Consider the following 13,166-nt stretch of genomic DNA (forward strand, 5'->3'; position numbering starts at 1 on the left):
GCCGGAAAATTGCCAGTTCAATGTACACGAAAAAATTCAGAGACCGCAACCGCTTAATAACTCACAGTGACCAAACATGAAAATCGAAAAAGTTGTGACCAAAGTATTTGGAAAATTTTGCCAAAAAAGTTCAAGGATAAACTTTTGGTTAGGGATTTCGTAGCATACTTTTCAGGGCACTCTGGGCTACTTGACTGGCTCACCGCTCATTAACGGTGGGGTAAAATATAAATAAATAGGTGGATCCCCGTGGAAAAATAACTCACGTCTTATGCCCCAATCCATCATCTTGCAGACTTCCCACGGCGTTCTCTTGGCTGACGATTCTACTATTAATTGGGCCACATGGACTCTCCCTTATCCACGACAGCAGAAAGTTATTGGGCCGAAATCACTTTGCTAGGACACAGCAAATTCAATTGAACGGCTTCTAATTTTGACAATTTTCTGTATGCATGGTGGGCGGTGGAATGGGGAGGCGCGACAGCACCCCACGATGGGCGCCCAGCCATCATCCTTCCATCGCTTTATCTTCAGGAAAAACTGTTGCCGCCGTCGCTGTTTGCCGGTGAACTTTTATCGCCTCGAATAAACTGCGATGTGTCGCGGGTTTCCCGAAAGCGCCGCGTCGTGCTTTCCCCGACAGCATTACTTCATGACTGAACCTGACACTGAATGTGAACCTAATGCCTCCGCTGTTGCCCCAAACACAATGCGGAAAATACAGAATTCGGGTCTTCGTCGGAAAACTCTGTCGGCCATCGGCATCGGCAGCACGGTTTGAGTGGGTCCAGAGAGAATAAAACTAGAAACTGAAAACCTCCTTTATTATCAGAATCAGAAATATCTCATTTAGGGGTTACCATTTTTAAAAGAATATAAGTATCATGTGTAATTTTCCATTATAATTATATATTGGGTGCCTGATTACTGTAAGTTAAGACGGTCAAATTAAAAAATCTTCACTTTCAATATTATTCAATTTATTGTGTTTTTCTAAGTGTATGTGCACATGTGGGAGTCCTCGGGAGAAGTGTGACTGTGAAGTGCACGGCGTAGATAATGGACAATGGGATATGTGTTGGTGGGGAATCCCGCAACGCGCCGCACCATCCTTCCCCGACTCACCGCCATTGTCTCTCGAGCCAGCGGTACATCGACATTGCTAAGGACACTGACAAAGCTCGGAAAAACAACAAAAACACGAATCAACAACCGAAACGAACCACAACCAACAACAGTCGGACTTATCTAAGCATAAACTATTTGAGTTTTATAATAAATGCGCCGAACTTAAAGATCCTAGGACTAACGGGACGAAACGCTTTGCTTTCCATCAATTCGAAAACATAACCTGACAAAAGTAATATTTTTCAAAATCTATCTCATTTTCCGGTTCTTATCATATCTGTAGGAGGATGAATTGATATTTTTTTCCACAATGCATTACTTTGTTCTAATACTATAAATAGTCCCGGGACTTTCAAAATATTACCTATACGCAAATTAAAATTTTATGAAACCGCTTCTATTTTTTTCCCATTGTTACCATTTTATTTGGACAACTAAACAGATTTTTAATAACGAAACCCAGACTACATAGATAAAGTATAGTTTGTGTAAACTTAAAGTTGGTGTAAAAATTTAAAGGCATATTCTCGATGCCTTACTGTGCATCGAATTTATAAAGAAAGCACATTCGCATTTCTTATTGGCAAACGTTCAAGTGACCAGGAGTAGAGAATTCGAGGTGGTCGGTCGTTATTCCTGTTGCTGACCCACCAGGTGGTTGCGGGAAGTGCCGACGATGCGGCCGCAGTGGTATGCCCGTTATCCTTGACAGGACGAACGCACGGAAGAGAAATTGACGCACGCCGGAGACACCAAAGCAAATCGAAATGGGTGGAATGGGAATGGGTTAAGTCACTCCTCGGGGAACTCCCATCAGACACGCAACAAAACAGTTTGAAGTTTATGTCCTACAACCTCAAAGTGAGCAATAAAACTTGATAAAAACAAACAGAAAAGGGTCTTCAAAGTCTGTCGTATCAATTCGACTGTTAAGGTTGAATGTTCTGTAATATTAATAATGAATAATATTATAAAGTAACAATCCGTTCATAAAAGTTTACACTTATCATCATTATTATTTTTAAACTTTTTATGTTCAAATATATATTAGCTTAGTAAAGTTTTTAAATTTTAAATTTGAAAGACATTCTTCAAAACATTTTTTTTTCATTCGTTTATATTTGCAATTATTTATTTAGACTCTGTAATATAATTTATTTTTTGAAATGGTAATTATCATCCACTGTGCAACAAGGATCCAGACAAACAAAACGGAAATTATATCGAAAGCGAAACCCAAAACGACCAAACCAACGTACAAAGGATACGAGAGGGAAAAAGAGACAGACAAAACATAAAAATGTTAAGAGAATTTGGCTATGGCGACCAAACATTCTCTTTCTCTCACGCTTTGTAAGGGAGCAAACAAACCAACGAAAATTTCTCTTGAATACTGTAAATTGTTTGTGGAACCTAACCAATATCTATCACCAAAAGTATATGTTTTAAGATACACAGTCCTCCCCCTTTTCTCTTGAGAATATTGTCCTCGCTAACGCGGTTGATGGATACGCTAAGGGTTCTGGTCTAGGACTGTCGATGCCATCGACTATCAAATACCCGTTACTCAGCTAAGGGAGAGCGAGAATGATACGCAGCAAAGCGACTGTTTCTTTATTTGCTTATAACGTTTTAATGGATGGTCCGATTTGAACAATATTTGGCATGAAGTTAGATAATGATAGTTAAAACTAAATTGCATTTACACTTTTACAAAATCTTAAAACATGTGGGCGCTAGACAGGTTTGGGCGTTGGAGTGGGCGTGGCACCTTGCTGGAGCAAACTTGCGCTGTCCAAAATCTCAGCGTTTATACGGACGGCTAGTGATTCTGATCAAGAATATATACACTTTATGGGGTCGGAAACGCTTTCTTCTATATGTTTCATACTTTTCTACGAATCTTGTATACCCTTTTACTCTACGAGAAACGGATATGAAATAAAGTTTTTGGGAAAAATTTGATACATTTTAAATCACACTTTTAACACAAAAAAAAATTAAAACAATAAATGAATATGACGTTGTAATACCCAAACTTTCGTAGAGATAATTGGGTCTGATGATGAAATGGATTGTCACACTTTGAAACTTGAGTCAATTCTTTAAGCTCCTTATAGAAAATTGGCAACTTACGTAGCTTATCACAAAAATCGTCTTTCATTTTAATTTATTTATGTTTTCACTTCAGTCCAACTTTTATTTCAGCAAATGTTTGTATTTACTTTAAATACAAGCTAGGTATAGTTTAATAAAAATATATTTTTCACTAATAACATAATTTTCTATTCGATTTTTTCTTAGATTTTATGAATTGTAAACAATTTTAAATTCATATACAAAAAACACCGCAAGTTGAGGAAACTCCGTCGCGACGATAAGAAATGCCAAGCGAAACTGAGCCATACTAAAGCTCCTTCGAAAATATGAACTAAATAGCAACAGTCAAGTTTATATTGTTGCTGTTGCTGTCAACCAATCCGTTTTATGAGTGAGCGAGGGAGCATAGTTATTGATAAAACAAGGCTTGTATTATGTCAAGACCGTTGCGTGAATATTTATGAATGAAGTGGCAGTCCCCCCACAACAGCAAATTGATTTTAAATGGTTGAAAATCAGGCAATATGGAAAAGCACTTACCTCGCGACGTGGGATGGTTCATGAGTATCGATAGGGGGCATTCGTCATCATCGAGTATATATTCTGTTCCATCGCTGTTGACCTGCATTTGAAAAAGAGCAATATTAGAATTCATTCAACCAATGTCTTAATAAAGTCAAATCATATTAAACCGTTTAGATACATTCATATAAATCCAATCTCTTAGTGTTAAGAAAATACTTATAGAAACTGAAGATAGTTCGGTTCGGATTTGAAAACATAAAAATGAGAGATCACGACCAAATAACAATAGTTAAATATAAGTGCGCTTAAGCAGCCGACTAGGGCTAAGTTACTTTAAGATACAAATGTAACAATAAACGATAACAACATGGTTGTCTCTCTTTGTCTCCCACCTGAACCAGGCAGTAGTGCAGCGGATCGGCCTTCTCCAGTCCGTATTTTGTGAGCATTTCCCGAACGACGGCTTGAGCACAGTCCCGGATAGAAAGCAGCAGCGTCTTGTAGGGCACGTCCTGGCACAGGCTCTCGCCGTATATCTTCAACGTGCCACCGGTATCCGGGCCACCATCTCTGGATCGGAACTGCTGCAGCTTCTTCTCGAGCTTCTGCTGTCGCCGTCGCCGCATCACGGCCTCCGGGTTTGAGATCGATCGTGTGAACGAGGTTTCTGGCAGTTCCGTGTACAGTTTTCCGGCCACGGCATCGCTGCCATCGCCGCCGCCTCCTCCGGCGTTGCCGTTCATGAGGGCCGATCCCGAGGATCCGCCGACCCCATTGCCTAAGCCCAAATGACTGCCGTTGGAGGTGGGCGGATCGGAGCTCAGCTTCGCCATCTTCTCCTTTTTCTTTTGTTCCTTTTTCTCACGTTTCGAGAGTTTTCTCTTGAAGTTTAGATCGGTCTGCTCGATGGGCTACGCATATAGGTCATAGAGTTAGTGTTGCATTGGTCAGAGTGTAATGAATATGAAGCTACTCACGGTGGTCTTCTGGTCTATGTTCTTGAGCAGGAAGCGACCCTCGCGATCGTCGATGTGCCAATTGAGCTGCACCAGCAGTGGCTTCTCATCGGCATTCAGTCGACGCTCCTCGCCATTGGCATGCACTTCGTACAGGGCGTAGTTGGGCACGGATAGCATCCGCATATCGGGACGGAATTTCTCAATGAGAGTGTCTAAGAAAAGTTAAAGAAAATAATTAGTGTTCTTAAAAGTCACGCCGTGTATCTTAAAATAGCATGTAGTTATTTGTGATTTTCCTGAACATTTTTTGAATTGAATAGAAGCCATGGTCTGGATCTAAGGACCATACCCTCTCTAACCTTATATAAAATATCTACAGTCTAACTATAGATAAAAGCAAGAATGAATGGATTTACTTCTTAATTAAAAAACCTTTAGTCCGATTACATAACATTTTGATAATTTTTGAAAATATTTTAAATCTTAGTTTATCTTAGATTTTAGCTTAGTTTCTATAAGCTTCTTCAATCTGATGCATGGATTACCTATGACATCGGTGACGGTGGCATCGGAAGCCACGCGAATGCATTTGGTGGCCACCTTCTGGCCAGCATCTTGGAAGTAGAAGCGCATAACGCCATGGAAGAGCAGGTTCTGCGGTAAAAGCAATTAGAATGCGATGTATTTTATACATGTTGACAGCAGACCCACCTCGTCTGGCTCGGAGAGCGCAAACAGATCCAATCGATTGGCATTCCATTGCTGAATCACTGAACGAACTGCCTCGCGATCCAACATCTTCTTATCATGTGACATACTGTACAGGTTGTATTCGGGGAGGGGGAAGGTCTCGTCTCAGTTCTGGGAATGTTGATCGTGTTGTGACTCCAGTGTGACGTAGTTTATGTTTCGCTTTGTTGGGCCCTGACTTTCTGTAAACAATAAAGCATACATTTTTGATAAAATTAGATTCTGGGTTTACAACTTCCATGAAAAGCATCGTAAACGAAGGCGGAATCAGAAGCGAAAAGTAAAAAGTTGGCGCAGATGTGGCAAACATTAAATTTTTGATGCCAAATGTAAACACTCGTGGATCAGGAGGGGCAGAAAAAATACATACAGGAAGAAATTGTAAATATACTATTCATTACCTACAAATCTGACGAGGAAATCAAAATAAAACACGTCGTGAATGGATCAGTTATATTCCATATCAGCTTTCTAATTTTATCACAGTCTGATTTTTAGAATTATACCCAACTATAAAAGAAAGTTTATTTAATATTCTTATTTGTTGTTATACAGATAATATTCAAAGCTTGTGGGACTACCTTCAAAGCATTTTTGTAGCCTAGTTTAAAAAAAAATGTGTTGGATAAATGGAGTGTAATAATAATAATATGAAGGAGAATCAACATAAATTTTAAGTTGGCAAAAACGCAAACCTAAATAAACCTCTGTTTTCTCATTCCTTGAACGGAGTAATAAATGATAGAGACCGTTTTGATTTATGATCGGTTGGTTTAACATTTCCGGAGAGTGGCGAACGGAGGGTTCCCTGCCACATGTCATCTACCACATAAGTACATGACAATCGCTCGGTTCCTCTGCAAGCCAATTAAAAGTTCCATTACATGATCATATCTAACCAGACTTTCCCTCACCAACTTTCTGCGCTCAGCGACCCTAAACAAATAACTTCATCAAAGCAGAAAATTTCAGGGCATTTGTACAAATAACCTCAAGACGTTATTTAGGGCGTGTTTTTCTGTTGGTTTGTGACCGGAGGAAGGAAACCTTCAGAGTTCAGCACCGCTATTTCGAAGAGAAGTGATGTCAAAGAGCGGAACTATGCCTGAACTAAACTATTCCAACCCTCCTTTCCTCAGTCAGTTCTTTAAACATTTTCGCTGCTATCTGCTGGCATTATTTCCCCCGGGTTCTTTTGGTCTGTTATGTTTTTGTTGTCTTATATAGGCAGTTTAATAACCGTCAGAGGTTCCGCTTGGGAAAACACGTCGTTTGTGCACTGAAACTTGTCGATTTACAGACCATTCGCTATGTAGAGAGAGTTCCGAGCTGGAGGGACAAGGAATGGTAGCCGTTTAAGTAAAGCTATTTTCACAATTTCCGCGAGGGCGTGCGTTGTTTCTAGAAATTGCATATCGAAATGTTTCTCTTTCCAGCTAACCCTAGCTTCTAGAGTTTTCATCGAAGGTGTGGAAGTAGAGTCCTCCCTGCTTTGAAGCATGACCAGCAAAAGGGTTAAAGTGCTTGGGTATTTTTCGTTGTCCGTTTCCAAAATTGCATTTCAATGGTTGCCAAGGCGAATATTAGCTTTCATGGTTGATCAGTCAATAAGGGGAGGAAATGCATTTATAAAGGAATTTTTGACTATTGAGGGGTATGGCAATTCTTTCCAACTATTTAGGGTAACATTTTCGAACGCAAGGGAAGTTTATAGAAAGGTGGGCTTGCCGTAAAACTATTTATTTACTCGTTAGTGTGATTTAATAAGAATATTGATGTCCCTTGTACCTGGAAACGCTACATCTTAGATTTTAAAATTTATGGAAATTTATTATGGATTTTAAAAATAGTTTTTCTTTTCGTAAAAATGACCACCAACTTTAGATTTAATTCTTATAAGCGTAGTAGTACTTTTTGATTGTTGTTTAACCCATCGAAAACTTCTAATAATAAAGTGCCCTAATAAAATTTCGAATTTTTTGATTTTCTTTTATATCACTCTGTACGAGCTCCCACATGTCAACACTTATCTGACTTCTTCATCGTTAAACAATTAAAAAATAAACGTATTATCTTGTCACAGGCATGTCAAAGTTCTTAGTAAGACATACGATACCATGGACAAACGGAACCAACAATTAATTCCTTATGAGAAACTTACAAAATGATTTAAATGGCCTCCACAAAAAATGGAGTGGCGATTCCAGACAGGGAAAAAGAGATATCTATAATTGCTGAACAACATTATTAAAAAGACATAAAGGTGACATTTAATGGTACTTGGAATTTTTTGCTGCTGCTATTGGAGGGAAAATGCCGCCGAAAAGATCGCGAGAAGCAAGATAATAAAGTGAATTAAAATAGAGTCGGAAAACAGCAGCAAAATAAAAGTGTCACTTGATGGTTAAAAGAGAGACGAACATAGAGAAGGCCAAAAGAGAAGTACCGCAATACACGGCTAAAAAGCAAAACAAAGCCCATCAAGAGAAGAAGAGGTGAACGTACGAAGACAACAAAATTCAACACCCAGATACATTTACATTTACAGATGCAGATACAGTAGAGGCTAAAACATTAGCACAGGCCGTTTAAACTGAATACTACAACCTTTCTAAAAAACATATTCGATATTTAGGTTTCCTTGCAAACCAATTTGAGTTTTAACCGTTGGTGGTAGTTTTGTTACAAAAAAAACATCAAGTTTATTTATCTCATGAGCATTTATTGCCATATGATATGGTGGAATTTTATTATGTGAAACAATGATACTATCAGTTTAGGCGCATCTGTGAGTTTTCAGTCCCAGATGCAAGTTTCTGAGAAGCTTCAGACCTCACGAAGTGGGTCTGGGACATGTAAAATTGTTGCTGGCCTAGGCATAACTAAAAGTTTTCCTCTCTGGCTGTTTTTCGTTTTTTATGCAGCTGTCGCTCTGGCACCTGCAGCGCGGCAATAGACCCACCTCACACGATCTGCGCCTCCCCTGCGACACCCCTTTTCTGCATCTGGGGTTCATGTTTGCAAAACTTGTTGCCGGTTGCAGTTTTTGTTCGGCGTGTGTGCCTGTGTTTCTTTTTATTTCAATTAATTTCGGGGTCAGTGGGTTTGTAAAACAAGCGGAAACAGCAAGAGGCTGCAAAACATTTTAAATACCCACGGTGTGGGGAAATTGCTAATCTGTAGTTCCCCCAAAGGAAACACCTGAACCGGAATATACACGGAGAAAATAAATCAACTGTAAACTGGAAGTTTCAACACGCTAGTTCAACAACAAAAAACGATGATGATGCTAAAAATGTGAATAAACTAAGATCTTCTGGGAAACTTTGATTGGAAAACAATTTTGAGTGTTTTATATTTAGAAGATTTTTAAATCTTAAGTCATATTTATGTTTTAAATGACGTCCACAAAACGAATAATACTAAAACATCAAATTTAAACTTGACTTAAGTATTCTTTCCTGTTTTTTCTGCGCTGGCTTGTCACCTTAATTATTGTCAATTACAGTCATTAGGTCAAGTAATACAAAGACAATCGGGAAAAAAGCCATCGTCTTTTTAAAGAACAAGTGTTTACTATACATACTCATGAAAACCCTGGACAATATATGTAAATAACTTGCATACGAAAGCCCCAGTTTATATAAACATTATCCAGCTTTAGAATATAGTCATCCGATTTTAATATAAGTATATATATAAATCAAAGTCACAGATTTTTTTGAATAGGCAGAATCTTATCAAAATAACTGTATCCTCTACAACTACCAGGTTCAATATACCGCCTTGTAAGCCGGGGAACGAACTATATGGTTCTTTCTTGACTTGTTTGTCTTTCGGTCGATTGCTTTTCACTAGCCCTTTTTGCCGGTCACTTTGATCTGCCCTTCTGGGGCTTCCTTCTTTTCTGTTTATGACTTGGTTCGGGCAGTTGAGTCTGCGACTTTTTTGCCAGACACAAGACAGCAAAATATAAAACGAAGAAGAAAGGCTTTAGATGCGTGCCCCGACTATCAGATACCCGTTACTTATTTTAGATATTGAACATACTAAAAAGTTCCGTCACTGTTTCAAGGTGGAATTTTTGTATTTTAAAATTGAGCGTAAGGAATGTTTAAAGGTTTTACAATTACAACCATGGCTGACCCACCGCAATATTATTTTTTCATGTAAATACTAAAGAATTTGCGGTCCATTGCGAATATCAAAGAGATATTGCACGAGGGTATCGTGAATAATGCGTACGTGGAAACTTTAGCTAAGTGTTATAGCAAACATAAACGCAAAATGTACAAGAACCAAGAACAATAAATGAACCGGAAAATTTGACTCACAGAAAAAGACATTTACATAAGTCCTAACTTAAAATCTGCAAAAAAAAAATCATGAAAACTAAATAACATAATGTCGCATTGTGACTTTAATATCGTTTGACGGGTATACATATGTCACCCCAGCATCAGTTTTATAGATCTAACTCTTATTAATGCCAACTTATTTCGATTTTACATTTTGCACCCAAAAATATGCGATTTGTCAGTTTTTTGATTATAAATCGATTTCAATTTTAATATATTTCATATAACATAAAAGAAACATTCTTAGTTCCTTATTTTCTTGTGTCTCTGACATTTTTTTAACACTATTTTACCATTTTTTTCAATAAATATTAAAACAAATTGAAATTTTGGAGACTCTAAATATCAATTAAAATAATACAATTTTATAGTCGTATTATTTTTTACCAGAATTGCCTAAAAACTTAAGTTGATACCTTCAGAATGACTGTCCTAAAGACGTGTTAAACTAAACCCTGAAAATACTTTATCTTTACTTTACTGGCGTCTGATTAAAAGTTATTAGGAATTTCTTTTAATGATTTTTTACTGTTGCTGGCACTTTGTTTATTTTTCGACAAAGATTTTACGGTGACTCCACTCTTGAAAAAATATATGAAAACAATTTCCTGAGAGCGAAAAGGAAAACAATAAACCGGCAAACGGATTCAAAAGGCATACCAACGTGGTTATTGACTTTGCTCCCTTTGTTGCTGTTTCTGTTATTGTTATTATTTGCTTAACGCTTTTTTGCGTTCGGGGCTTTGGGCTTGTTGACCACCGAACTGAGCAGGAAGCGAGTGATGAGCCCGAAGAAGTTGAACACATGTGTGGAACCACATAGACACTATATGAGTCAAGTTGCTTGTCATTGTTGTAGCTGAATTTCTCTGCTGCTGGGCCACGCTTAATTGGTTGATGGAATTGGGTTGAACGCAATTTTTAACGAGCTCTGAATTGTTGCTAGACGACATGTGGGGGATCGTCCGGCTGAGTCAGCGTAGGTGTAGCAAAAGACAAAGAAAATAGATCTTGAAGTCACATCCAAACAGAGGAACTTCCTAGCCAAATTACAGGCGATCTGACTTATTCTTATGAGTTGAGAAAACAAGGCGAAACAGATTGTAAAAAAACCATGAAGTATTAAGTTAGGTAATTTTATATCAAATTTGTAACTGATCTATAAATATTGTTTGAAATATTATTCGATAAAGTTCATCTTTTGGCAGATAATAGCAAAAGCGCAAAAGGGTTTCAGGGGATTTTTCAAGAAATCGTTCCTGTTTTCAACTTTGATTTGTAATAAAATCGAAATATTTAGTTCCTGGAAGTTTGATCGTGATTGGAGGCAGTATCGGCAGTACAGCCTTTTATTTATTTGTTCGATGTTTTCCCATGCTGTCAAGTTCCTAAGCAGTTTTATATTTAAAATCGATATATAAACATTTTAAAATATTTAACTTGATCACAATAGCTTCAATAAAAGGCCGTAGCAATCAAGATAGACACACAGATAAGGCACATCAAGATAAGACTACAAATATTTATAATCAGTCAACAACCTGTTGCCTGATAAACGAAGTGGGTAACGTGAAGACGAACGTGGGTCAACACAAAACAAATATTTGGACCAATATGGGCAAACTCCATTAATTAACACACATAAAGAGCGGCGGCCTCAAATAAACGCTGTAGCTTAAAGGTAAAACGACGACATAATTATCAAACCTAATAGCTGCACCAACAACATCGATATAGAGGAAAAAGAAGCGACAAATAAACGACAACAAGTGAAAGTTGATTAATAGTTTCCGTTTATGGTAAAGCGTTTTCTTTTCCACCATTTTCTGGGATTTTTGTCTCACATTTTCTGCCTTTGCACATACTGCAAATATTTATTTCTCGTAATTAGCACAATAAGCACGCAACTCAGACTTGAAAAACGAATGAGTAATGCATGCAAATATACAAATTTTGAAGGGGTAAGGGGGAGTTCTCCACCGTACTTGTGCATTTTTGCATGTGCGCATAATTAAGTTATTCATTGTTCAATATTCATGAATATTTGTGTTTATATTTTCACTTAAGCGTCCCGAGTGTATCGAGAGTATTTTTTGCTTGGCAAAATGTAGGTCACGAATATGAACAATAAATATTTTTTATTTAAGCTGATAGCTTACCAAATTAAAATTTTTTATAGTTGCCGCATTACGAATTTCAGTGGATTTCCCAGAAAATAAACTCAGGTTCTTATTCTTAAGTCGTCAGAACCAAACATACTGCTTATCCTTAATACAAGAAGAAACCATCATCCTAAGTCCGAATTCCTAAAGAAGATCTTATATTCTTCCCTTAACAGGAGTTGAGAGTTATAGGTAACAACTAGTCGTGAGAAGTCAACTCAAAATACCTATTCGTGGCATATTTTCACAGACGATTCGGGCACACCCTCCTGCACTGAAATTTATGGAAAATTAACTAATTAAGTATGCATGGATCATCGTGTGGGGTGCGCCACCACAGGTAGACTATAGATGATATGGCATACATAATTATGATTGGGTTTATGCCAGTGATTGCAGTTGAAGAGAAGCTACCATGTTATAAGGTTATATTAACAATTATGTCCTATATGATCAAAACACATTTAAACAGGAACTATTTAAAAAGTAAATCGAGAAAAAACGGTTTAGAAAGACCTGAACACCAACAATTCTTATGTTCTGTATTTTAGTTTACCCCTGTTAAAAAACAAAGATCCCATAACTTTAATAATCCAGTGGTATTAAAAGATTTCTCTCCATAAACTGCTTACGCAATTTCCAGCTAAAATGTGCAGTAATATAGATTTTATGATTATTCAAAAAGGTTTGGTCAGGTGAAAACAAAAACAAACAAAAGAAAAGAGAAATCATCTCCACGCTGCGTAATTAAAAAGTGTGAAATGTTGCCGAATGGGAGAAAAGTTTTCCGCCCGTTGGTCAGGTGTGTCTGAAAACCATCCGGTTTGGCCCGCAATTGGCCACTCTAAGCCACCGCTCATGTAATGGCCATAAGAAAACCAAATGTAAGTGCAACAGCCAGCAGAAACAGTTAAGATGACGCACTCGGGCTGTAAACTCGACCGAGTGTGGCTATATCTGATGTTGCCATTTTGCATGCTGCTGAGTTTGTTGTGACTGCCGGTGCCTAATTAGGCCAGGAAGCAATTAACCGGTTAATAGACGCGACTGCCTGCGCTTTGTTTAATGCATCTGATGCACACAGTTGCATACAGTGCGCTCCAAAAGTGTAGATCAGGTGTTACTGTAGGTCTCCGCAGAAAGTGCAAAGAAATTAAAAATGAAATACATTTGTTTCTTTA

The 13,166-nt window shown here is 37.8% G+C and overlaps 1 protein-coding gene across 7 annotated transcripts in view; it reads right to left on the minus strand.

The window, feature by feature from the left end:
• Positions 1–13,166, minus strand: part of cno (adherens junction formation factor afadin) — a 48,956-nt gene that overhangs the window by 26,477 nt on the left and 9,313 nt on the right. For 6 of the 7 annotated variants that reach the window (XR_010654533.2, XM_036819285.3, XM_036819284.3 and 3 more), the window contains exons 2-6: positions 5,427–5,647; positions 5,261–5,369; positions 4,734–4,927; positions 4,149–4,667; positions 3,772–3,853 (exon numbers count right to left, since the gene is read on the minus strand). Coding sequence is in view for 6 of the 7 variants with exons in the window: in XM_036819285.3 (XP_036675180.3) it covers positions 3,772–3,853; positions 4,149–4,667; positions 4,734–4,927; positions 5,261–5,369; positions 5,427–5,531 (1,009 nt within the window). In the remaining variant the exon portion in view is untranslated. Of the gene's footprint in view, positions 1–266; positions 304–3,771; positions 3,854–4,148; positions 4,668–4,733; positions 4,928–5,260; positions 5,370–5,426; positions 5,648–13,166 lie in introns of those variants that run through there. The other variant, XM_036819286.3, reaches the window with a different exon arrangement.

Source organism: Drosophila suzukii, chromosome 3 (genome assembly GCF_043229965.1).
Source record: "Drosophila suzukii chromosome 3, CBGP_Dsuzu_IsoJpt1.0, whole genome shotgun sequence".
In the NCBI taxonomy this organism is placed as follows: domain Eukaryota; kingdom Metazoa; phylum Arthropoda; class Insecta; order Diptera; family Drosophilidae; genus Drosophila; species Drosophila suzukii.